Source organism: Syngnathus typhle, linkage group LG14 (genome assembly GCF_033458585.1).
Source record: "Syngnathus typhle isolate RoL2023-S1 ecotype Sweden linkage group LG14, RoL_Styp_1.0, whole genome shotgun sequence".
NCBI classification, from domain to species: Eukaryota; Metazoa; Chordata; class Actinopteri; order Syngnathiformes; family Syngnathidae; genus Syngnathus; species Syngnathus typhle.
This window is the reverse complement of record NC_083751.1, coordinates 10,426,169-10,453,626: the sequence shown is the minus strand read 5'-3', so window position 1 is coordinate 10,453,626 and position 27,458 is coordinate 10,426,169. Positions and strand designations below refer to the sequence as shown.

At 42.9% G+C, this 27,458-nt stretch overlaps 1 protein-coding gene across 1 annotated transcript; it reads left to right on the top strand.

The window, feature by feature from the left end:
* Positions 1 to 3,998: 3,998 nt before the first annotated feature.
* On the top strand, positions 3,999 to 25,506 carry LOC133167489 (BMP/retinoic acid-inducible neural-specific protein 3-like). Its single transcript, XM_061298335.1, has 9 exons — positions 3,999 to 4,852; positions 11,196 to 11,579; positions 15,487 to 15,677; positions 17,159 to 17,349; positions 20,972 to 21,077; positions 21,276 to 21,512; positions 22,538 to 22,760; positions 23,572 to 23,914; positions 24,279 to 25,506. Exons 2-9 carry the CDS (start codon positions 11,365 to 11,367, stop codon positions 25,047 to 25,049), a joined length of 2,277 nt encoding a protein of 758 aa, XP_061154319.1. The 5' UTR covers positions 3,999 to 4,852; positions 11,196 to 11,364; the 3' UTR covers positions 25,050 to 25,506.
* Positions 25,507 to 27,458: the final 1,952 nt, after the last annotated feature.

The window sequence follows — 27,458 nt, the reverse complement described above, 5'->3', positions numbered from 1 at the left end:
ACTTCACATGCCTCCTCTTGCCCCTTTGTAAAAAGCGCAGCATCCTTTGCAAAGCAACGCTCCGGAATTTATCGCTGCTCGTTTACACACGTTTAACTCAGGTGAAAACTGCCACGTATGTATCTGTGATATGTTCTTGTTTGGTTTAAAAAAAAAAAAAAAAAAAAAAGCAAATTCCAGGGGGAAAAAAAACAAATTGTATGAACTATTTTTTGTCTCTAAATGTCTGAAATAATCTTGCCTTCCCTGCCAAAGTTATTGTGTGCAGAGAGTTCATTAGTGAGGAAGCGAAAAGTGTTCACCCTCCCCAATTGGCTTCACCCACATACTGTAAACAGGTGCACGCTGCATCCTCTTCCTCCTACAATCGATTATCATCTCCCAGGACAGGTCGTGTCTATCAAAGAAGACACAAGCCAGTCCAGATGAGCATCTCCCGTGACGCCGTTCAGGCCAGCTGTCTTTCGGGCATCGATCCCACCTGACAAAGCTCAGCAAATGTCGCTGACAGCGATGCGGTCTGCCCAAAACAAACGCAGAACCGAGGAAAGGCACACACCAACAAAACCTTTGCACTTGTGTTCGCGGTCAGAAGGAAGGTAAACCCAAACTCTAGAAAAAGGAGAGCAGTGCAAATGGATTTGTAGGCGTCCGTCACAGAAGATGATGACAAAGAATTTTCAGATGTTTCAGAGGTGTTTGGAAGACTTTGAAATGTTATTCATGTGTTTTTGGACATTTGTACCGTAATTTTCGGACTATAAATCGCACCGGAGTAAAAATCACACGAGCCATAAAATGCCCCAAAAAGTGAAAAAAAAACATATATAAGTCGTTCCGGAGTATAAGTCGCATTTTGGGGGGCAATTTATTCGACAAAATCCAACACCAAGAACAGACATGAACGAGCAACAACAGGGTAAACGATACGGTATGCTAACGTGACAAACACAAACGAGGAGCTGAGAACGGGCCTGACGTAACATTCAGTTATTTAAAAAAACTATTACATAAATAACACATTTATAAAACCATCTGTGTCACTCCAATTCATTAAATCCATCGATCGTCCTTTGTCAACAATGGCGTGTGCCGCGCCGCAGTTCAAATTATTCCACAGGCCTATACAACGATTTATAAACTATATATTAAATAACTATCACATAAACAACAATATTATCCAACCATTTGTGTCACTCCAAATCATTAAATCCATCGATCAAATTTCTCATCTTTTATCGATCGTCCTTTGTCAACAATGCCGTGTGCCGCGCCGCAGTTCAAATTATTCCACAGGCCCATACAACGATATATAAACTATATTTTAAATAACTATCACATAAACAACAATATTATCAAACCATTTGTGTCATTCCAAATCATTAAATCCATTGATCAAATTTCTCATCCTTTATGTCATCCTGGTGACAGAGGACATGTCCAGAGGATATGGCGCTTTAAAGTGTTAATTACTTTATTTGATTTTTTCTCTCCATTTTTCATGTTTTGAATATGTTCAAGATAAAGCTATCAAAGCATGTGAAGTGATCAACTATATTAAAAACAACATGTGAAGTGGTCAACTATACTTGTAAGTGAGTGATGTGTTAATGACCAAGTAAGAATTTGTGGAAAAAAAACATATATAAGTCGCTTCTGAGTATAAGTCGCCCACCCCCCCTCCACCCAAACTATGAAAAAATATGCGACTTATAGTCCGAAAATTACGGTAGTTGAAATGTTTAAGAAATTCTAATCACGAGTCAGACATGGGACCAAGTCACACATGTGCAAGTCTCAAGTGAGTCTCAAGTCTTAACCTTCAAGTCTCAAGTAAGTCCCAAGTCATTTTTTTCTTGGGCAAGTCAAGTCAAGTCCTTAAATAGGTCAAGTCAAGTCCAAGTCAAGTCCTTAAATCGGTCAAGTCAAGTCCAAGTCAAGTCACCTTATTATTGCAATTTTACCCGCAGAGTCTGATCTTAGTAACATGAAAAGACAAGATATAAGTAACTTTAAGTAACCATCATTGTCCAATGTGTCTAACCTGATATTCAGTAAAATACACCATGGAATCAAACAAAAAAGAAATTACCTCATACAATGATTGACAGCTCAATCTAAACAAATGAACGTCTGCCGACAACGTCTGACACATTTGAGTTGCAGATATGAAAAAATAATCTGAAAAAAATCTGAAAGAAGAAACACATTAAAGAGCATTAGAAACATTTTATGTTTCATCTGTAACATCTGGAGACACCAGAGCTCTATAAACTTCCAACGGACAACGTCGTCTGGCTGTCTGAAATGTTTCTGTTGCATATCTTGCACTGTGCTGTCCGTCTTTTGCCGTCATAAAGGTAATTACGATGCCGAAGGTACCGCTCCCGCTGACATGTTTGTGCATGTTTGATATAAAGGGGCGTGATTCTCCAATAAACACGTTAAGTAGGTAGAGAGGGCACGACTGATTGATTGACAGGGTAGCGATCCAATCATGACAACGCCATTCTCAGCCTGCGCTCCTACCGTGTTATCGATATTACTTTTTTAAATGTATTATTAATTTTATATTCAAACTGAAAACATAAACTAACACAGAAGTCATTCAAGTCATCATGTCTCAAGTAAAGTCAAGTCCCGAGTCTTTAACTTCCTAGTCGAAGTCGAGTCTCAGTTTTTTTTACTTTTGTCAAGTCAAGTCACGAGTCATCAAAACAGCGACTCGAGTCGACTCGAGTCCAAGCCACAGTGACTCGAGTCCCCATCTCTGACGCGAGTCCATTTGAAGAAAGTTAAACTCTTCAGCACCATGGACAGCGCATGCGGCACAACCACTACTGTAAGTGCCCAATCATTATTGACAAACACATGACCAAGTGAACAGAAATAGATGGAAATATATGAAATATAGTTGATACTAAAAGTACCAAAATACATTTTGGATTTCATATATACGTGTAAATATTCATATTTTGTACTGAGTTCAATTGTGCCTTCCTTCCAGAGTAGGAGCTGAGTATTTTTTCTCCCCTGCAAAGTCAGTGTTGTTGTTTTTTTTGCAATCAAACCTCCACCTGACCCCCTCGTTCAGAATGACGCTTAAGTAGCGGCCATTTGAATAAAGATAACGAGCCCTTTGAGGTGACGTGACTGTCACATCAATGATGTTTTTGCTTCTCGCGCTGGTTCATGTTGTGAGTCTGTTGGTTTCACTTAAATCAAGTAAATGAAGACATTGCATTTTGCAGCAGCCTCTTAATAAAAATGGACAAACCCTAAAAAAAAAGTCCTTTTCACATTAATCTGACTCAACACCCAAGTAGGATGCAACTTCATTTGGTAGCCACAGACAGCCACGGCAGCGTAGCGCATACTAAACGGCCGGCCGCGTTTCATGCGGGACGGGATTAATTAGCAAGCCATCGAGGCGGGTGTGCTCCTAGACTTCACAAATGTCATTAGATTTTTTTTATTTGGACCAAATTAAAAAGTATTCATTCTGGAGAAATTCGGGTAATGTTTGTCAAATGGGAGAATTACACAGAATGAGCCACAGGCAACTGTGCTAGCTTGCCTTAATGAAAGACCATTCCTCTAACTGGAATGGTCTTTCATCAATTCACCATCAACGGTAAGGACAGAAATCGGGCTTTCCTCAGATTGTAGAAGTTAGTACATTGTGCAGTCGAAGTGTAATTCATAGAAAATGGAGGGGGGGGGGGGCGCCTTCCTGCCCAATTCAAATGTACCCCCATGTTTTGATGAATGCATTTATAGAAATATAACAGGACTCAGTGCACAGTTTTTCATGTTTAACTGTGATGCCTTCATTATGCCTGTTATATTGATTATAAAAACGTCAGCGTCTATTCATTCACTTTCTGGTTAATGGCCATTTGAACGGATCCTGCTCACCCTCCGCCCACCCCTCATCCTTCAGTGCAAACCAAAGAGTACCGGACCCAAACATACAGAGCTGTGAAGGACTTTAATGCAGCCAACCTTTTGGCCGCTATTGAACGAGCCGCGCAATGATGAATAAGTGCGACATTTTCGGGGCATCAATTTTATGACAAGGGTGTCATTTGAGTTTTGTGCGCGCCAGTGCGTCTTGTGGAAAGGAAGGCGCACGAGACCATTGACAAACTGCCTACTCTCATTCTCGCCACGTCGCCCACGTTCGAGTCCCCCCTCCCTCCAGCTCTTACAGAAGGCTACTTGTGTGTGGAACATGTGACCAAGTGAGAGAGAGGGGCATGCGGGAGAAGCGGAGTCATCCGCGCTTCGCTGTCATCTGCAGCCGTCTTTTGTGCACACATTCTCCGGCTGCTGCGCCTCCATCCCTTCTTGCGGAGCAAGTCAAGTGGAATTTTGCCCTTCTCATTCGGAGAGCGTCCGCCTAGTCGGATTCCACCACATCTGTGGGTCGCTTTCCTGCGGAAGCGCATCTCCGTCGTCTTTGCGCTCGATCGTGTCTGTCCCTCTCCCTTCTCCGCTTTGCTCTGCTCTTGACTATGTCGCCTGGCGGATGATATCATTTTGTAAAGTCATTATAGAAAGGTCAACGCTCTTGCTTCGAGGAACTGTGAAGAAGGCGACTTTCTCCAAGCGGCCGGCGGTTTTCTCAAAGTTTCTCGCTGGTGTATAACCGCGCGACGGATTAGTCGGAGACACCAGCGTGCGTGATTGTCTTTACCCCGTCGGATCTCTAAGTGCTTGCCAGTCATATTTTGGAGGTTTTTTTTCGCACCACTGAACCAAGGTCGAGTGAAATGAGTTGAGAGGCGACGACATTCATCTGCATAATATCATGGGAAGAATAAAGTTTACCTGATTACTCCAACCTGCGGTGAGTGTTCCTTTCAGAACTCGTTTAAATGTTGTCTAGTATGGACGCTGGATGCTTCAAATGATTAGATTCCGCATGCATTTAAAATGCCAACTTGTTGTTTTAACATGTAACATTCACAGCAAATATCTGTCCAACCGTGACGCGTTTAAAATGTTTCCAGAGGTTTTCACATGGTGGGCAGAATTTCCCACAGAACACCCCCCCCCCCACACACACACACACACACACACACAAGCCACCCCCTCCCCTAAACAACCCACCCACCCACACGTTCTCCTGCAAAACAATAACACAAATCAATGAGTGAGCTGCTAGCTGCACTCACCTCCAACACATTTCACAGCATGTCAAGACATTGTAATGTTGCGTTACATGATCCACTCTTTCATCTTTTTAATTCATATATCAAGTCCTACTCATAACAAAGATTTGAGGCTCCGGCATAAGGTGTGGAAACATTGAGGTGTCTATCTGCTAGTCATCAAGTCATCAAGTCAAGTTTATTTGTATAGCCCTAAATCACAAGCAGTCTCAAAGGGCTTCACATAGACAGAAATTGACAATTATTCTCAAAGCATCCCCTGATCTTAAGCTCCCAAATGAGCCAAAGGTCCTAAAAGTAAGCAATACTCTTTCAATTTCAATTGCTCGGCCGGACGAGCTGCAATATATGGAATTGGAACTTTTGGAGAAAGCAACGTATTTAGGTTGGTTCTGGAGTATAATTTTCCCATGGAAGACACTCTATCACAGGTGTAATCTTCACGGCCATTTGCCAATTTTAGGCCAAGGTAGCCAAGCGTCGTCAGACTGTTTATTGGGCCACCGTTCAGCTGCGTCCTCATCCATCCCGGCAGACTGGTGAACCTGACCGTGTCCGAGCCTGAAAGGCACACTGTCTCATCTCATGAAGTGATGAATATGTCTCGGCCGCAAGCGGCTTGCCGCCCCACAGGAGGCGCTCAGGTTGCCACCGAGATGAACACGTTTTGCATGCGGTGATGTACTGATGGCCCAGCGCATGAACTGAGCTGAGATCGGAGATCACTTTTGACTCACAACGCTGAGGCCTTGTCGCTCTCACAGTTTACCGTGATATGTTTGGCTGATGGCTAAAGACAGACTAACAAAGGGGAAGGGAACAAACAAATCACCTTCCAGTCACAACTGCTTTGGAAAAGGCACAATGAAAATCAAGCGAGAGCATATTTTGACATGATGCTCTTTTTTTTTTCAAAGCACTGTTGTGCAGATGGTTCATCATCATCATCATCAAGTCTAGTCGTGCTAGCACCAAGGCCAGCAGCCTTACTTGATCGAGTTTGTTATAGATCCAACAGTTCCAGCTCATGTCTCATCGCATACGGAGAATTTAGCAGACCTCTGCAAGATCCCTGTGGTGTCACCAAACCAAAAGCTTATTCCCACATATGCGGAGCAAAGATCTGTAAACAAACTTTGATGTGGAAAAACCTAAACGCATGCTGCGAGAGATACCAGTGCGCAATGCCGTAAAGTCATTTACTGGCACGTGGGAGTCGTAATAAGCCTGCCATAGGAAGATAAAGAAACACAAATACAAGGATGAAAAGAGGGAAAGAAATACCAGTAGATTGGTAGTATTTCACTGCTGCGCTCTTTATCTGCAGCCCATTATATTATGATAATGAGCAAATTAAAAAGTTTGTCTTCCGTCTTGAAAAGATTTGGAACCGGGGCAATGAAAAGCCAGAAACGATTTGGGCTTAAGAAGAACCAAAATATTTGCAAACTCAAATAAGTCATTTGGGGATTTGGGATTGACTTGGGTGTTGAAATGGCGTCTCTCGAGCGAGTGCACGGGGAATTAAAAGAAAATCTCTCTCTTGGGTGACTGCTAATTGAATGCTGGGTCGGAATTAAGTCTGTACAAGCTGAAAAAGATGGCGTCACTCAATAAAATGTATTCCACAAATTCATTTTCACGCCTCTGAAAAGACAAGACGAAAATATGCGCGAACACGAAGAGGCAGCCATTTGAGTAACTCGTACCAACTTCTCCAAGATTGGCCGGGAGGTCAACATTTGAATTTTTTATTTCTAATATTTACAAGGTTAACCCTCAGGACTTCAGGGTTGATTCCCTGCAGCTAGCAGCAATCTAGCAACACCCGCAATAATTCATCAACACGGATATGCACGCTGCTTGTTAGCAAGAAGGGAGAATCCGGGACAGGACCACAAGATGGCGCAAGCAAAGACATGACTGTGCCAAAGAAATCATCCGAGGGACTGAAAAATAAAATCGGCACCTTAACATTGCCCGATAATCAGACCAATGTTTTTCTGGGACAGTGTTCAAACGGTGGTCAAGAGCAAGACAGCAATGTGGTTTTTTTGCCTTCCCTCGTTTGTTTATTCAAGGCTGCGGCAGAATTGCTAGGAGTTTACTTTGATGAACACTTGGATGTTATCTTGTCACCCAGTTGTAGGCGTTTGTCTGCACATATCCGGATTTCATACTTCATACTTTTTGAAGATTGAAAATCATAAAGTGATACTCCCGAGCAGATGAGAGCTTGCTTGAAGCTCACAAAATAATTCAGAAACATTTGTTGCCTGAGTGGCAATTCAAACGTTCACACCTGTACCAAGTTGCTTTGGGAGGGTTTTTTTGAAGGTAATATTTTAGGACTGGTGGAGATGAGGTGTTTTGTTGTCATTGATTTTGTAACTTGAAAATCAAATGCAAAGTCAAATGTGAGAATATGCATTCAAACAATTTTATTTCAATCGAAACTTCTCAAAGGCACACGCAAAAACAAAATAATGCAGATGGCCTAGAACAAAATGAAATTTCATTCCACCACATTTAGCTGGTGCGACCCTAGAGATCGAAAGTTAACTTTTGCCAATACAATTTTACCATCGCACCGACAAGACTTGCCGTTTTTATACTTCTCATCTTGTTGCAACTGCACCACACAATCCCACCCAACACGTTCAATCAATCTTAACATTGTCCCATTTTTTTTTAAGAGCTCTGTATTGAACGATATGACGCCGTTATACGGAAGACTACCAGTACTGTGAAATTGCGAATGGTTTATTAAATCGAGTAAGGATCGTTTGATCGATTTGCTGATACTTGGAAAACTGGAGCAATTCACCTCATGGGTGACGCTTTAGGTAATTGCATCAGCTAGTGAGTCAACTTTGGAGCGTTTGATGCCGTCGTCAGATGTGCATCCCTGGCGACCGCATGTTAGCGTGCCTCCTTTGCGCCGCGTCCATCGGGGCACTTATTAGCAGTGTCTCCGCATTGGGCCTGGGAAAGTCCTGCCACATACAAATTGCCGTCCACGTCTTTTTCATCCTGCTCGTAGATATCAGATCTTTCCATGTTTATTCATGAAGCTTCATGCGCCGCCTCCACACAGTGACAATTTTATCTTTGATGTCTTTCTCCCGGGACACGGCGGGAGCTCTTTCTTTGTATTTGTTTATGAGACAGCCGGATGAATGCGACTGGCAGCCATATTACAAAGCAACAAACGCGGTTTTACCCTGGGCAATGCCATGTGAGCTATTGTCGACGGTTGTTGCCGGAAAGATAACTGGGTTAATTAGGACCAAAAAAAAAACTCATTAGTCAGCACACAAGGGAAGATGTAAAGTTTTATCAGTTCCTGTTCTGCTTTTTTTTTTTTTTACAACAGTTTTGGGCTTTGCTCGCAGTCAACTTACAAAGTGGATCCTGTTGGAAGAATTCTAATGAAATGTTTTAATCATGTCTGCAATCTCCCAAAGGAGTGAACAACTTCTGTCACTGTCTACACATAGATTTGCACCGGCGGTGAATGATCTATAATCGCCGGCAAAGCGTCGTTTACGCTTTTGTAACGGGGACACACTCGTAACACACACACACCATCTGACCTATGACGCTGAGACTAATACTGAATTTGGTTTTCACAATAGCCACCTCAAGGCAGAGATGAGTGTTTGCTCATATTTGATGCTGGCTGCTAAGCGAACGTACAGGAAGTAGCCTGGTGCGTTGACCCGGTTTTGTATTTCAAGTAGCCCACCATGTGCAAGTCCAGCTTTTGCCACATGGCAGCACATCCACACTGAATGGTTTGATCATAGTCGCTCAACAAAAAAAAATCTTAAAACGTACTTGCTCGAAGATTTGTTTTGGCCTGAGGTCTGATATTTCACAATCATTGTGATGTCCCACATGCACACACATTGCAATCAGGTAGGTGCCAGCTTGGCATCCAACAATATATGGAGCAGATGTTGAATGTTTTGGTTTGTCGACATCTCCAATGAAATGGCTGCTGCAATTCTCAAGAAAGATGAGGCCTGGGAATTCCCGTTTCTCATCAACGCGCCGTGTCTTCGAAAATGTGAGAGTCAAGCTCCAACGAGGCAGTTGGCAACCAAATCGCTGGAGGAAACCTGACATTTGGGGAGTAACACGAAAAAAAAGAGGAACGGCTGCAAGAAGTTCATTTTGCAGGTATTCGTTTCAAGTCAACCAATGTAATCGGTGCAAACAGTTGCAATCGATTGCAGTGAGTTACTCTTAGTCCCCTTCCTTCTATTTGACTTTTTTTGCGATTTAAAAATCTTCATTACATTTTGTAAATAGGCCAACAAAAAGTGAAAAGTGGTGCCCGCTTCTCTGCCTGCCTGAATTGAAAATGTCAAGTGTTGAATCGCCCAATATTGAAGTGAATGTTTTGAAATTGTGTGAATGCGGCACACGTGGGAACACACGCTGAAAATAATTTTGCATGCAATTTAAACAGTGACATATTGTGCCCTTGCAAAGCGCCACGCTCGTGTATCTGATATCATTCAAGCATCTGACAACAAAGGCTGAGCGCACGGCTTTGTCGGGAGATAATGTGATTATGACGCTGGCACGGACCTCTCTGACGATGATGAATGTTTGCCGACCGGACCGCCACAAAATAAAATGCACGATGTGAGTCGGCGGCAGGGGGATTTAGAGGTATTCCAGAAGGCAGAGGAGGACACAAGTGGGTGGCTTGACGAGGGATGAAGAGAACAAATGACGACGAAGGTGTTTGGGGGATGGAAAAGACGGCGTAGACTGTTCTCCACCCACCATCGCCTTCATCCCCTTACTAGACCGTCACCGGCAAGATTATAGGATTAGCGAGTCCTTTCCTATGACCGCCATGTTGTGTTGCAAAGTTAACACACCGCGCTACTCTTGACACTGCATGATCCGCACCTCACCTGCAACCTTGACGTGGGACTTAGTCTGAACGGACGCTCGCGCTTTTAGAACGATCCAGCCGATGGCTCAAAAATGAATTCATTGCTAATAGCAGGGGGGGTCGTGTTTTGCAAAGTGCTGCCCCACTTGCTGAGCAGAAGGAATGTGTAAAGCTTGAGCTCAAATGTCTCCTGAGATGCACATTTCACTTTTTGGAGATAAACTATTGAACGTTGATAAAACGAGAACAGCTTTTGCTTAAGGATGTGTGTGCAAACAAATGAGTCAAAAGAGAATGGCAAAGCTGGTCGCTATTTTTGGTCTTTGTTTTCAAGGCTGGTAATGTTGCATAGGCGACTTCTACCCAATGCAATGCCGTTGCTTTTATTTTCCTTCCAGTGTGAAGAGCTCGGGGGTTGAAGCTTCACTTGTCTCTGCTTTGATAAACTCATCCAAAAATCATCAGTTGCCTTCTTTCCTTCCTACTTTTGCAAGTAGTGGCTTCATTTAATATACATCAATTATGACTCCAAAACTATCTTTGGCATCTTTGACCCCCCCCAAAAAAATTTGGGGAAAAAAATGCTTCTCAACACTTTCTTATAGAATCACGACAAGTACCTATGAGGGATGTGAATGCGTGAAAATGCACGTGCGGCAATCCCAAAATTCCCAATTCTGCTTTTTGACTGCAAAGATACGGCACACCGTTTCTGCTCTTCAATCTATCCCAAACTTGATGCTGTCCCTCCACATTGCCTGTTTTCTTTTTTTTTGAGGGTAATGACTTTTGGCAGTCACATGCCTGAGTTCACTTGATAGATTGTTAGCTGAATACTGGAAAATAACGGGCCTTAACGCCTCACTGCAACACGCACGTTGCCGTGCAATGTGCCAGTCAAGGAGAAATGGTGTGAAAGGTTGCTTAAGCTGCTGGATAAAAGAGAAGACACGAACGAGCCACCAGTGGGTGGTCGGAAATTCCTCCACTTTCATTTTAATTCTCATCATTTTTCTTTGACAAGCTATACGTTTATTGGAAACTCATCAGCTCAATAGAGTTGATATCTGATCTTGTTCTTGATCTGAATCTCTTCTATTTAGGTGCTTCGGGGTCTTGAGGTGATGCGGGACTTTTTGCCAGAGCAGTGGAGGAGCCAGCTTGCAAAAAGAGAGCGTGGCCATTAATGACCCCCCGCCGACCGCCGTCTCCTCCTCCGCAGCCAGCAGCAGCAGCCGCCGCCTCGACCCTCCGCAGCTCCTTTCATCTCTGATGGCTCGATGGCCCATCTTCAGCCTCGGCCTCCTCAGCTGGCTATGTTTAGGCTCCGCGCGAGCGGCGGCAACAGCTCCGCTGCCAAACGACAAGCCCGGCGGCCCCTTAGACTGGCTGCTGTCTGACAAGGGGCCCTTCCACCACTCCCCGGAGTACATCGACTTTGTGGAGAAGAACAGGCAAGGCTTCTCCACCAGATACAAGATATACAGGTGAGTTGCAAGTGCTTGCAGTCTAACCAGGATTTTCCCAATCATCACATTAATTAGCCTTTCTTGCAAATGTGGCAGTGATCAATGGAGCTTCCAACATTGAAGACACCGCCAGCAGTAAATTTGCTTTGATCAGCATTGAGAGTGGAAACAAGAAGTTTCCCCAAGTCAGTTTGTTTCTTAGCACTCAGACTTTTAGACTTGCACTAAAAATATTTCAGCCCGTTCAAACTTCGAAGTCAAGAAATGTACATTTACGGAAGAAAATGAACCATACTATTGTTAAAATCCATGATGCTGAGTTGTAAAAATATTGTGAAACATTATCCAACTCTCAAGGTTATGGTAACAACAGATACCACTAGCGCCTTGAGTCTTCCCAGCTGCTCATCTTTTTTCTTGTATTCCTTCAGTGTTGCGCATGTGCTTATTGTGTTTGGCAATCAGATGACGTACAGACCAAACAGCCAGATGACAATATGTCTTTGATCACGACATGCGGCGGAGAAGACGTGGCCGATTATTATTTGCCTCTTGTTATACAGAAAAGTTTTATCACAGCCACCACTCACAAGATGCCAAATCTCGCAAAAATGACTTGCAGATGAAAAAAGTGTGGCAAGTGATTAGAGATCTCTTAGTACTTATTACTCCACATGATCAGCGAGTCCCCTGAGAGGATTCTGTCAGCTGCAAGGTTGTGTTTGAAGCCCTCCAGATTAGCACAATGTGGCAGTGATTAATAGTCATGATATTACAAGGAAAAGTCAGCCTAAAAAGTAAATAGATTGTGAATTGGTCCAAATTAAATTCACTCAATCCAATCTGTCTCGCTTGATATCGGGCACGAGTCGGATCAAGACAGGAGGATGGAGCTGGGCTGGCTGGCGGACGGGGCCCGCTCTGCCGTGCACTCAAACAAACACGACTTGCCTTCACTGTGGCCAGTGATTGGTGACTTTGGAGCAACTATTTCAAATAAGTAAATAAATAAATAAATAAATAAATAAATAAATAAATAAATAAATAAATAAATAAATAAATAAATAAATGAATGAAAGAATGATTGAATGAATAAATAAATAAATAAATAAATAAATAAATAAATAAATAAATAAATAAATAAATAAATAAATAAATAAATAAATAAATAAATAAATAAATAAATAAATAAATAAATAAATAAATAAATAAATAAATAAATAAATAAATATTTTAGGAGCAATCTTCACACCAGAGCTGCAGCACAAGTGTCAGCTTATTAAAATGCTAGCATTTACTGCTGAATAAAACCACTTTTCATATTTTCATATTCAACACAATTGAGAGTAGCATGTTGGTGTGGGCCCTTCAACCATTTCAACATTTTTGAAATTTCTATTTCAAAACTTAATTCCCTGACTTCCGTTGATGTGAACACACGATTACCATTCAAACAATTCAGGGTTTAATTTTGCGAGTAAAGCCCGCGGGACCTTCCTGTAATTAAGTGATGACTAAATAAATTGCTAAATTGACTAAGTCTCTTTGGTTGATGTAATGTCTGTGAAGTACAATGAGCATCAACACATTAGGCAAACCACGGGGGAGCACGCAGGTGGTCTGAAGAGGTTTTAGCAAACGTTTTAGAGCCGATTCCTCAGGTGCTGCTTCTCAAGACTATGAATATTTTTCTTGATGTTCACTGTCATTTCTGCCCTCTGAATATTTCCTTGGGGTTTTCAGCAACTCTAAGTATCTCCACATACTGAATAGCCTGGTGACAGAAATTTAATTAGTTTTTCACAAGTTTCAAAAATAGCATATGCTAGAAAGTGATGGCATTCTTGCACATCTATTGTGAAATAGGAATAACATATAACATCAAATTAGATTGCGGCCAGCTTCTTTTGTTGGAGACAATCGGAAAGAGAAGAGTGAAAACATTCGTTCCATCCAAAAAAAGCCTCCTGTGAGCGGCCATTGTTTGGAAACCTCATTTGTTCCTGCCACTTTCTTCTGCCCCTTTTGGAACACTCAATCGTCGTCTTCCAGAGTTCTGGACAAAATGCCCAAGTCTTGAGTAGAACAAATGAGTTTTTTTCCTTGTTTTTTTTAAAAGTTGCATACATGTGAATTCAGGTCGCATAAAGTCTACTTACCAAAAATTTACCGTATTTTCCGCGCTATTAGGCGCACTTAAAACTGAAAATTTACTCAAAAAAACACAGTGCGCCTTATAATGCAGAGCGCCTTATATATGGATCAATTGATGAATTTGTTGGTCCATACTGGTTGTACACAGCGCTCTGCCAAAATGTTTACAAGATCGCATCGCTTCCCAGCATTATTGCAACCGTGGTCAGGGGGCGTCACTGAATAGCTGTTGTACCCGCAAGGCTATTTCATTTCAAAATAGACTGTTCCATTAATGTTTTCGAGTACGTTTACCGATCAATATCCACCGGAATCATAAATAAGCGGAATCTTTAGCCGATTCTGATCACTTTTATGGGAGAGAGTTTGAGAAACGTGGTTGTTTAAAGGGGGCCGCAATGACACTTTGCTGAGGCTCATGGGAGTCTGCAAGCTGAGGCTCATGGGAGTTTGCGGGTGGCTGATGCTATAATGATAGCTGCTATACGCACGAGGCTATTTCATTTCAAAATAGTCTGCTCCGTTAAAGTTTAAATGTACGGATCGATATGGAAGGGAAACATAAGTAAGCAGTACCAATGTGTTTGATCGAACTTTAGTCGGTTCCGATCACTTTTATAGGAGATAGTTTGAGAAACGCGATTGTTTACAGAGGGCTCATTGGTAATTGGCTAGTGGATGCATACCGCAACCCTAGTCAACCTCAGTTTCTTGCAGTATAGCTTCTATTTCATGCGCCTTTTAATCCAGTGCGCCCTATATATGAAACAATTTCTAAAATAAAAAATTTAATGAGGGTGCGCCTTATAATCCAGTGCGCCTTATGGTGCAAAAAATACGGTAACTCAATATATTTAAACTCTCACAAATGTTTCTAGTTTATGTAAGGTTTACAAGTTGCTTCACAAATCTGATAATACAAATTGAATCTTGAACTTGGAAGAAATGTAATCACTTAAACAAGTAAGTCGTGATGCTGCCAAAGAGTCGAAGGGTGATGCCGCAACTGCTCACGATAACATCTTACAGTTACGTTGCAAATCAGGTTTTTCAATTTTTTTTGGTCCGGCTCTACTTGCGGGACAAACCATTTGGCCTCTCGGCACTTTCAGATAAGCCCGCCTGCTTATCGTAGTCAATGATAACTTAAAGAAAACCAACAGCAGAGGGGATTGGAGGATTTGTGGATTCTCTTTACCTGTCTTCGGCCCCTTCCGGCTTCTTGGTCACGTTGCGCGAGACGTGCTGCGGCTTTGAATGGCGCTTTCGTTCTGCAGCGCGCAACTCGACAGAAACACACTGTCCTTTTTGAAGAGGTCATTTGAACTTGTTCGCCACCAAACCTACCAAAGAGTGTATGCCTTGATGGCGCTCTTAACAAAAATAACCTCACCTTCGTAACAGTCCAACATTTTTTGGTCATGCACCATTTAAAACATTCTGAATTAATGTCCTTCATGTTTGTCATTTTTGCCTGCATCAGTGCACTTTTCCTTCGGTTGAGACATAAGTGGCATGCTTGAGAGGCGTTCTTTCCTTGGAAATGCACTTCATAGTCAATGCGGCGTCGAAAGACATTTTACAGCGCTCCGTTTGTCACACGGTACTCTCCATTAATGCAGTCGTACGTTCGTATGTGTTTCAACGTTTGCAAGTCATCGCTTCAATGGACCTAATCGCACATTTCCAGCAAAACCATTAAATCCAAATCTTTTGTCTTTTGAAGTTCTTCAGTTAAGTCACATAACTTCATACTTTTTTTTTAATGCAGGGAGTTTGGGAGATGGAAGGTGAACAATTTGGCATCGGAAAGAAGAGATGTCTCACAGTCTCCATTACCTTTGACATCCGAGTTCATCAGGAATATTCGACTCCTCGGCCGCAGGCCCAGCGTGCAGACCATCACAGATAACCTGATCAAGAAATACGGGACCCACTTCCTGCTGTCTGCCACACTTGGAGGTAAACCGATTGGGAACGGATGTAAGATGAACTTATATCATATTGGATTGTGTATTTTCAAGAACAATGATTGGCACAATGAATTTGAAAAAATTAAATTAGTGACCGCAACAGATCGTAACAATCGGAAACTTTTGGGCATTGCCATAAGCAATGCGTTAGTACTGGTTACGTAAACGTTTTTGTTTCAAAAGAAGCAAACGGCAAACAAGGTACGTAAAATCAAACACATAATTGAATCCAAAAATGAAATAAAGTAACAAACATTTGGAAATAAACCAAAAGGAAACAAGACACGAATTGGGAACCGAGACAGCAACACAAACAGCAAACAAAGACTGAAAAAAAAGTTTCAGATATGATTTCTTGGCAGTGCAGCTGATTACTCAAGGTACAAAAAATTTGCCAAGATTTGCAGAGGAACACTTGACTTGAGACGTGACTCTCGGCTTTAACACGGTTACGATTGTTAGTCGACGTCCGCACAATGCAGCCGTCTAAGCTGCCTGGATCTCGGCCAGTACTTGGCCGTATGAAATGAAGGAGTTTGCATTGGATGGTTGCCAGATAGATGTCTGCCTGCCTGCCTCCAACAAAAGGACAGATGGACTAATGAAATTAATAACTCGATTGTCAAATTCCGAGCCTGCCCTTCAGCGATTCAGTCCGAAATGCGTCGTGGAAAGGAACATGGTCTCGAAGTAACTAGGCTAACTGGCCACAACCACTGCAGTCTGTTGAATAACCCCGGCACGCACTGACCACATCTCTTCCAACCATTTGCATTGCCCTCAAGAACAAAGTGACAGCAAGAGACGGGGTGGAGCGAGGAAAACAAAATTCCGATTGCTTGTAGTAGATCAAGAAACAAGTCGTGCGGTAACAAACCTTGAACGAGTCTATCTAAAACAAAACAGCAGCAGTCGCGTTGTGAGCGCTGTCAAGGAAATCCATAAACAAAGCTTAATGACATTAGCGGCAACCTCCAGAGGCCCCGCCATAGGTGTTTAGTTTGAGGAGGAGCACGGGAGCAAAACACTCATTAGCCAGAAGAATAGGACGGCCCGGCTGTCTTTTAACATACTACAGTAGACCGCCCTACAAACTTTGTCAGCATCTTTCATGCACACCGGAGACAAAGATTAGGATAAAAACGAGGAGGGAAAAATGAAAATACATACAAGCGCTTCTGTGATAATGTTGCAGCTTAAGCTAGCGTAGCTTCTCACTAATTGATGGAGATTTCCGCAGTCATTTTACACCACAAGAGACACTTTGGCCATTTTGACGTTTGCAAACGGGGGAGACACAGATAAGTGTCTCAACTCTATCACGCATCTTCATGATGTGAAATCTGTCTACTGGATTGTATAAATAAATTCTATAATTACAGCTTTAGATGAGTTTGTGTGTTGATGTCACCGTGATTGAAAGCTTGAAGGGCATGGAAGTCATATCAACTTGTCGCTACGTTTGCACAGGAGAAGAAGCCCTAACGATATTTGTCGACAAGCGAAAACTCAGCAAGAAGGCCGAAGTGAGCGATTACTCGAGTAATTCGTCCAGCGTGACTCTGGAAGCGCTGCACCAGCTGGCCGCCTCCTACTTCATCGACAGGGAAAGCACTCTGCGCAAGCTGCACCACATCCAGATCGCCTCTACCGCCATCAAGGTGAGCAGACACGTGCAAACGTCACCTTCCAAAACTTTGAGCTCCAAAGTAAAAGCCCAAAACTTTTACATGGGCCAACATCAAAGATTTCTTCTGGAATCCGGTTCCTCCTTTGTTGGCCGCCGTAAAAAGAAAGACAGCACGGAGATGGCGCTTCTTATCGGTGTGCTCATGATGAGATTTAATCTCCAGCAGCACATTGAGTCAGCAGGAAACCGTGACGAGCGAGCGCATATGGCGAGGGGGAAGATAAATGAATCTTGTGAAACGCTGCCAGTGACAGGTTGCTGCCACCGGTTGTCACCTTCAGCGAGCGGCAAGCAATTACGCCGACAGAGGAGAAGCTGACCCTCGTTCTTGTCTTCTTCATTCCTCCACCCGTAGCTACCATGCTCCGGAACCCGAATTAGCCTTTCTGGAGAACATCAGACTTCACCGGGCGACGTCTCGCCACGTGCTCGGTGGCCGTAAGGGGAGCTATGTTCCCTTTTGTAGCGACAGACGGGAAGCGGCGGAGAAAGAGTGTTTTTTTTTTTTCATGCTTCAAAAGCCACTCGGCTGCCGGAACTGACAGGCGAGAAGAGCACAGAGATTCACCTGTTTCCATTTTTAAAAGCAGTCAAAGGGGAATAATTCCCCCCACTCTGTGTATCATTTCCACGGGGCACTGACCCACACGCTAGCAGAACGGATCCCTCTAAGCTAAACAAGTTGAACAGGGGGGGCTTGGAGGAAAAGCACAGTTCCCCCCCACCCCACCCCCGCCTCGCTCTGCCGTCTGCATGCAAAGGTGAAATTGAAGCTCATTCTGCCATGAAAGAGCATCACTGAAAAATGCATGTCAAATCATTGGTAACTGAAAAAATGGGTTCACAATGCATCAGAAATGATTCAAATAAAAATTGAATTAAAAACCACAATGAAATGAGCATTGATACTAATATGGGTATGTATTGAACCAATCAATAAAACAAATAGACAAAATCCGTCTTCTTCCTTCCGTGTAGGATACCAAAGCAATTTGGTTAGTCAGAATGAAATAATTTGATGGCTTGAACTAAAATCATAGAATCCAACTTTGCTAGTTTTTACGTCATCACCAGTTTGAGTACCGTATTTTTCGGACTAAAAGTCGCTCCGGAATATAGGTCGCATTAGCCATAAAATGCACAATAACGTGAAAAAGAAACATATATAAGTCGCTCCGGAGTCTAAGTTGCATTTTGGGGGAAATTTATTCGACAAAATCCAACACCAAGATCAGACATGAACGAGCAACAACAGGCTAAACATGACATAAACACAAACGAAGAGCTGAGAACGGGACTGACATAACATTCAGAGTTATTCAAGTAACTATTACATAAATAACACGTTTATAAAACCATCCGTGTCACTCCAATTCATTTAATCCATCGATCGTTCTTTGTTAACAATGCGTGCGCCCCGCTGACGGCGCTTGCACTTCAAAATATTCCACAGGCCCATATAACGATGTATAAATTATATATCAAATAACTATTAATAAGCAATAATATTATCAAACCATCCGTGTCACTCTAAATCATTAAATCCATCGATCAAATTCCTCGTCCTTTGTCAACAACGCCGCACGTGCGCCCTGACGTTAGCCTCGTTGTTATTCCACAGATCTAGTATATAACTATATTGTAGCGTTAACAAAGTACAAGGAAAGATGTGGGTTTGGTAAACGGCTCTATATTTAACAAAACAAACTTCCAGGCGTGTGGCGGCGTGGACTTCCAGCCACGGAAGTGGAAGAGAGCTCCATAAAATAGGACTGGGCGTGCGTAAAAGCCATGACCGAGCCCCATCCACCGTCCCCGGACAGCCACCCGGCTGAGCGCCGGCCCTCGTAGAGTAGGACCGGGCGTGCGTAAAAGCCATAATAGTTTTTCAAACCTTCTGTGTCACTCCAAATTATTAGATTTTTCAAACTATTCGTCCTCCGTGTCACTTACAAACAAAGCCGCTAATGATGCCGGTAGTACGTGGGGCCCTTCGTCATCTTCGTCATCCCGTGATCAATCTTTTTCCTTTTTGTAAACAACCGCCGCGCCACGCTGCGCTGCGCTGCTGACGTCACTTGAAATTCAAATTACAGTAATCCCTTGCTACATCGCGGTTCGTTTGTCGTGGTTTTCCTTTTTTTTGGGGGGGAGGGATTTTTTAAAGAATTCACATATACGTAAGTCACTCCTCAATATAAGTGGCCCCCCCACCCAAACTATGAAAGAAAAACGCGACTTACTGTCCGAAAATTACGGTACATTTGCTCTCTCAAGTTGGGATGTTTGCACATGATAAGAAAAGGCTCCGCCCCAGCAAAGCCGCTTTGAAATCTATTGCGATGTTGGCTTGCTCGTTAATGCTCAGTCAATGGTGTGACCTTTTCTCCGCTAAACATAAGCGAGGTGCCCCGGCCGGATCCATACGTCTCTAGCACTCTTGGAGAGATGACAAGCAAACTTCACATCCATCACACTCACAAAGCGTCAACGTGCAACTTGATTCCCGATTTTACATTTCAAGTTCTTTTGTCAAAATGTTGCCTCTTCATTCTCACATTTCTTCTCATGGTTTCTACCCTTCAGTTCTTCTTTCAATGTCTGTGCCGACGACTTTGGTATGAATGCGGCACAACCAGAGACGATCCCCCTCAGCGCATTTCCATACATTGAGACAATAATGTTCTATCTGCTCTTTCTCATATAATAGTAGCTGCGACGCAAGCCGGAAATTGAAAGCTGTGCTCATCACTCCATTTTTTTTTAACCATGCACTGTATTGTGTGGCATATCAAATAATACCTTATATGCTTTCAATATTCATTGACCCGAATGCCGGTGCTGTTTCTCATTTCCTCACATTGATGTCAGCAATAAAATGCATCATGAAAGAAGCAGTGCATTTATCATGTGATAGAAATATTATTGGAGAAGAATTGCAGTCAAATTGTGCTCCCTCCCTGCCCCCATTCTTTTTTTTCTTTTCCTTTGCGCTGCTGTTGTGCGACCTGTTGTGACTCATTTGAGGTCTTGTGCAATTTGGGATCGCTGCTGAGCGGCTGACTCTCTTTGTTTGACCTCATTCATCAGTCAAATTAGACCAAGTGGCAAATGACAAGCGCGATTAGGACGAGTGGCTGAACAAAGTGGGGTGTCTCGGGCCACAAAGAAAGAAAAATGAGAATGGCTGAGGCTCAAAAGCTTGGGGAGCTGCCTTGTGCCAAAGGTCAAGTGAAACATCCTCAATCAGACATCAAGGCAAATTAAGATAGAGCAACATTGTGTTTGTTTATCATCCGTCACCTTTAGACACTTTTTACAGAGTCTTAAAATGGGTAGCCATGTTTTTACTTTTTGCTGGGAAAATTGATGCATCATACTTCCTACGTCATACGTTGTTTGATTAAAATAGCCCTCGTGTCCACATTTGACATCCATTGAGTTTCTGGAAAAGAGAAAATGGAACATATTCAGATTTGCGTTGAAAAAATATTTCACCGAGCCAAGCACTAATATCACCCAAATGAACGGCATCTTTATTTTGACTTGCTTATTGCGATTTATTTTTCCTTCATTCTTTTCTTGTTGCCCAGGTGACGGAAACTCGCACTGGTCCCCTTGGATGCAGTAACTATGACAACCTTGACTCTGTTAGCTCAGTGCTGGTTCAGAGCCCTGAAAACAAGGTCCAGCTGCAAGGTTAGTGTTCTTTCTCCACATATATGATGATTTTCCTTTTATTCTCAATGATATTCATTTCCCGAGTCCTTCTGAATAGCGGGTATGTTTGCGTTACAAAACACCAACGAACACAATCTCACATCACGGTCGATTTCGAAAGATCTACGAAACCCGGCGTGACTTTCTAGCTGTACTCAAGCGAGCTCGGCTCGGCAGGTTTGCAGACGGTTCTACCCGACTACTTGAGGGAAGATTTTGTGCAAGCTGCTCTCAGCTACATCGCCTGCAACGGGGAAGGCCGCTTTGTCTGCAAGGATAACGACTGCTGGTGTAGTTGTGATGCCAAGTTCCCACAATGCAACTGTCCCTACACCGACATCCAAGCCATGGAGGAGAGTCTGGAGAGAATCACCCAGACGTGGGCGCAGCTTTACAAAGATTTTGAAGAATCAGGTGAGAGCGTCCTCTCGGGGATAATCAATTCTTCATATTCATGCCCTGTCATGCAGCAAAATCAAACTTTCCAGTTATGCATTATTCATACGAATTGCTAAGCGTTGCACCTGCAGTGTCATCTTTACCATCTTTTGTTAGTCCTTGTTCTGCAACTTAAAGGTGAAATTTAAGTGGCTGGGTTTTTTTCTCTTCCTCCCCGGTGCAAAGTCCGTATAGGACGCATTCAAAATATTTCATAACCATGCAGGGAAAAAAAAAAAGCAACAACTTTTGCCTTAAGTACTTCACAACATGTCAGGAGGAGATTAATCAGCAATAAAAGGCCATTTTATTCCACTTTCCAATTGCTGTGGAGAAATGCTGGAACGGAAGCTGTTAGCATAATGTTTGCTTTTTAGTGCCGCTTCTGCGATTATTCCTCAAAATCAAATGTTGACGGAAACCTTTTTTTACACCTCTCATCTGAAATATGCCCAAGTGCAATTACTTTCAAAGTTTAGGCTTTAACAACCAGGTGGAAAAGAAGGTCGAGCGCTTGCCCGGAATCCAAATATCCAAGGTGTCATTATGTCCTTCAGCAAAGGATATCAGTGATTTCCATAGTGACAGCTTATCAGCACACATCGTGCTCGAGCCACCAAACAATATAGAGAATAAAAAGCAGCAGCACAATATTTGGTCAAATGCTTAACAGCTATTTTCAGCCGACCCACTCTTTCGTAACCTTATATACGTAGTATATTCGGATACGGAATCTGAAACGCTCCAGCCTTGATGTTTCTGATGTCAGGGATGGGTGTGAGCCACTCGACTTTTTCTCAAGTCATCCGAGCATCCTTCCACCTTGCATTGTCACACTAAGACCGAAAAGGGCCTCCGCTACAAAAACGCTATCATTGAGTGTGACAATTGAAGCGGGACTAAGTGGTCTTGACACAAGCCTTGATGGATTTAATTGAATTACCCAGGGGTGGGATTTCCGGAACCTTTATCAATGGTGTGTGTGCTTTCTGCTGTTGCAGATGAATTCAAAGGCTTCCACGCAAGGCTGCCTCAAAAGCATTTCCTGAACATCTCCACCATCCAACACTTGTGGTCACTCGACACCGTGTTCCACGGCCGATATGAGCTGTTGGAGAACAGCATGCGCGTGATTGCCAAGCGTGCAGAGAGAGTCATCTTTAAGCTCTTCAGTTTGAGTAAAAGATGTCACCGACAGCCGCAAGTTCGAGTGCCAAGAGAGAGGTCAGCAAAACTATATATACATACGTATATACACACTTTGATACTTTAATATACATTCCTTGTGAGTGCCACCCAAGACTGGTTTAAAACGGAGCAAACGTTTAAGGATTAGCATACATTTGATTCCACAATAAAGTAGCATCACATCTTCGTAGTGAAACAAGTCTGAAGCGAAAAGATTTAAAAAACAAAGCAGCAGCTGCCGTGCATTTCCCTCTGTAGTAAGCATAAAAAAAATCAGTCAAGAAAGAGAGAGAAAGAGAGCGAGCGAGAGAGAGAGAGAGAGAGAGAGAGCATGCCTGGAGCTTTGTTGTGTCACAAATCAAAGACTTGTTAAATCAAACCTTTTAGAATTGCCTTCCAATTTTGTGTGTTAATTATGAAACGTGTATGCCATCAGTATCATTCACAAATAGCTGCGAGAATTTCCGACCAGGAGAAATCTTATTTGATTGTGTTTCGTCCTCATGTTTAATCACCGTCCGTGAGCTCCCAGGCAGCATTATTTTTCCCAACATAATCAATAGCATTAGAAACACTAATGGGCCTTGATGATGAATCATATCACGATGATCCCTCTGCAGCAATCCAGGCCAAGAACTGCAAATTCAAGTCACTTAAGAACGCAATTATTTGTTGGTCGGAGGTAAGCTTTGAGAAAAGGGACATTTTAAAGTAGATATAATCCAATACATCCGGTTCGGTTTGTGCTCTCGCTCTAAGCTTGTGAATATGTAAATTTGTCAGGCATGTCACTGCTGAAAAAGTGGAAGGATAAAGTGTGTTCTTTGTCTCTTTTCCCCTGCTGCAGGTCTCAGGCCTACTGGCTGAGTCATTTCCAGTCTCTCTTGTATTGTTCCGAGAACAACCAGCTCGGCGCCTTCTCCGAGGAGCTCCACAGCTGCAGCTGTCGATATGAACACGTCCCCTGTCACCTCCCCCCACCCTGTGCCGTCGGCGAAGGCTCCGCTTGTGCCGAGTGTGCGCCAGACAACCACACCCGCTGCGGAGGCTGCAACCAAGGCTTTACCCTCCTACAGGGGCTTTGTAAGCCCATGGTGGCAGATTCCACAGAAAACTACTTGGGCTTCGAGACGGACCTCCAAGATTTGGAACTGGGCTACCTTCTGCAGAGATCGGACCGTAGGCTCGAGGTAGTTTAAAAAACTGTTGACTCATTTGTACGAAAGCCAAAACATGGAATGATACTAATCACGGTTAAAAATCCAAAATCAACCAGCACACAATTTTTGTTTTTTGATTGATTTATTCATTTGAATAGGGTCAATGCACATTAATGTAAATATACCGGATTATAGCTACAAAACTTTTCATCCGTAGTCCCCAAGGTCAATAGATAAGAAAGAAAATATAACATATATAAATATATACATACATACATACATACATATGAATACATAAAGAAATTATAACATGCTAAGCATTATGAAACAATGAGAGAGGCTCTTTTATGTTGCAAGTTCAGATCCATATTGTGCCCTTCATTTTGTTCTTCAGGTTCACGCAATTTTCATCAGCAACGACATGCGTCTTAATAGCTGGTTTGACCCGTCCTGGAGAAAGCGTATGCTGCTGACTCTGAAAAGTAACAAGTATAAATCCAACATGGTGCACATGCTGCTGGGAATCTCCCTTCAGGTTTGCCTTACCAAGAACAGCACACTGGAGCCCGTGCTCACCCTCTACATTAACCCCTTTGGAGGGAGCCATTCCGAGAGCTGGTACATTCCCGTCAACGAGAACGGTTTTCCTGACTGGCAGGCTACAAAGTTGGACCTGCCCTTTGACTGTTACAATTGGACTCTGACCCTCGGGAACAAGTGGAAGACGTTCTTCGAAACCATCCACGTGTACCTGCGGAGCCGGATAACCGCACCAAACGGCGCCAATGACAGCGTCTACTACGAACCGTTGGAGGTGACGGATCCTGGACGCAATCTGGGCTACATGAAAATCAACAGCATCCAGGTCTTTGGTTACAGTATGCACTTTGACCCGGAGGCTATCCGTGACTTGATTCTGCAACTGGACTATCCGTACACGCAAGGTTCCCAGGACACGGCCATGCTACAGCTCTTGGAAATACGTGACCGGGTCAACCGGTTGTCGCCACAGGGTCAACCCAGATTGGACCTGTTTGCCTGCCTCCTCCGACACCGACTGAAACTGACTCCCGGCGAGGTAGCTCGCATTCATGCCTCCTTGCAGGACTTTGGCTCCCGTCTGCCCAATTCCGTGGAGTACGAAAGCATTAAGCTTTGCAGTTAACGGCTACTGGAAGCACGCTCTGAACGCTCACGTGAATATAAAAGTGACTTTCTCGGACACACCTTTGTGGTGTCTTTGTTTACTTGTGTTCCGTCTTTGAACAATGTAGTGTGTTTCATCATGAGTGGACCAACTGAGGGCAGCTGCAGAATGGACTCTGTAAACCACACTTGGAGACTCTCAAATGATGGTGGAAGTGGAAGTACAAGTACGGCATACTGCGCTAGAAATTCTGATAACAGAAATCCTCGGCAAACTGAAACATTGTTGAGAAGACTGCTCAAAGCACCAAACCTATCGAATAAGCAAAATGGATTGATGGTAAAATGTTAGTCTGTTGGTTTGTAATTTTTTGATACGTCCCTTTGCTTCAGTAACAGTGCACTTGCCATCAACCTCAGAATGCAGAGGTGTCAACATTTTGTAGATAAATTGATATTAAAACACACGTAACGGATGCTGGACTGATTTTCTCATTTCTTTCTTTCCGAAGCTCCAATTTGAAATGTCGCTCAGATTTATTTTTTATTTTTTAGAATGGTTACATGTGTAGGCAACAGATATGCAGCTTTGCCCTCAGTTCATCGTAAATATGTAGAGAAATGTTGAGAAAAATTGTCATCCTCCGCAATGTTACTAAAGAATTTTGCTCGAAAAATACTGGAATGCATTGAATTCATCCCAACACAAATGCTGTTGCAAATATTCAGTGCGACGTCCTCCCCAATTGATGATTTATGGCATAAGAGGTGATATTTTCAGTTTTAAATGCCATATATTGGCAGACATTTAAAGGTCAGAACGACTGTCATCAAACGGAGCTTTTTGCCTTCCACTTAGCGAGCATAATGGATGCTGTGCAGAGTGGCATCCAACATGCAACTATGGAAAGGCTCCAAAAGCAATGAATCATGGCGAGCTGCACCCGCACCAAGCGGATGACTCTCAACTCAAATGACTTTAGGTAAACATTTCATACATTTTGCTTTCATTATGGGGCCAATATCGTTTCCCTTGGCAGTTTTAGTTATTTTCTTTGCATGGTAAAAACAGTTTGACCATGTATATCAATCCGGTACTTGATATGCCATAGTAGAACACTTGCTCAACAATATTCAGGAGGACTTTTATTTTTTTGTCCACCCTTTCAGAGGCAGGAAAATGGATTTGTAGACTTCTGACGCTTGAAAATTGTCGTCAAGTGAATTGTTTCAATGTGACACTGTAGCACATGAGTGGTGGCCTCCTAATCTGAGCCCAAACAAAACTGTGTTTGACCTTCAGAACTGAGCTCATTCAGTGACTGAAAAGCCAAAATTCACTCAATATTCAGCAACACATCTCACCTTGATGGTTAAAACCCAGCAAAATGTTTCTCTTTGGCTTATCTCAGGGGCGTCAAACTCATTTTTGTCGCAAGCCACCTACCTCGTAGTCAAAGTTTCCTTCGGAAAGCCATTATGACTGTCACTGCCTTATACATATACGTTTATATACAGTATACAGTGTATTCCAAATTCATGAATAACTAGTTTTGAAACCAGGGACTAGTAAAAACTGTTCAAACATTTTAAAAAGATGAATGGTAATAAAAATGGCTAGCACTGTCTTTATTTTTTTTAAAGTAAAGGCAATTTTTAATTTTAGTATTGACACAAGTTGATGCACAATTTGTCTTTGCGGGCCGCATAAAATGATGTGGCAGGCCGCATCTGGCCCCCAGACCTTGGGTTTGACAACTATATAATACCCAATGAAATATTATGAAGGTTGATGTGTGAACTTGATGTCGTGGCTCCGACTAAAGTGTTGCCAATTATGTAATCTACTTCTGACAAATGTGAAAAGTACGAGCGAGGATGGCATGAAAGATTCATGAAGGTTGAAAATGGAACCCTCAGCAATACTCAAAGTCACGGCGAGCGGGCCGGGCGCGAGCGATTTCACCACCGAGACTAATTGAGAGATCTGTTGAGAAATGTCACTGACCCAACCGGTTAATGACTGGCTACCCGTGCTTACCAATGCTTACCATTCCTTACCTGTGGCATCTCAAATACACGGTCAAGTTTTGTCCTGTCTCTGAAACAAGTCGTTCTTCATCTGTTAGAATACATCAAGCAATTTACATCACACCGCCCCCAAAGCAAGTCTACTAGTCATTTTGTGCTTTTAGCAGACTTTCAATGTGCGTAACAACCGAGAGTCGTTTTTTCACTTCCTTCTGTTTATATGGCAATTGTGATTGCTCAGCCCCTATTACGATCACTCAAAATGAAATGCAGCTTTTACATTAGAGCCATAAGAAAATTCACATTACTCGAATCCACAAAAAGGAGACGCTCAGTGCAGAGGAAAAAGAAATTGAAGAGAAATGCACTCGACCCAATCGATGCTTCTTCGGAAAGC

What these genes read in the sequence shown, in the direction of transcription:
- LOC133167489 (XM_061298335.1), top strand. Translation starts at nt 11,365, where the DNA reads ATGGCTCGATGGCCCATCTTCAGCCTCGGCCTCCTCAGCTGGCTATGT. An exon ending in TCGCCTCTACCGCCATCAAG is followed by an intron (nt 17,350 to 20,971) that starts GTGAGCAGACAC and finishes CTTGTTGCCCAG; the next exon opens with GTGACGGAAACTCGCACTGG. An exon ending in GTTCGAGTGCCAAGAGAGAG is followed by an intron (nt 22,761 to 23,571) that starts GTCAGCAAAACT and finishes CCCCTGCTGCAG; the next exon opens with GTCTCAGGCCTACTGGCTGA.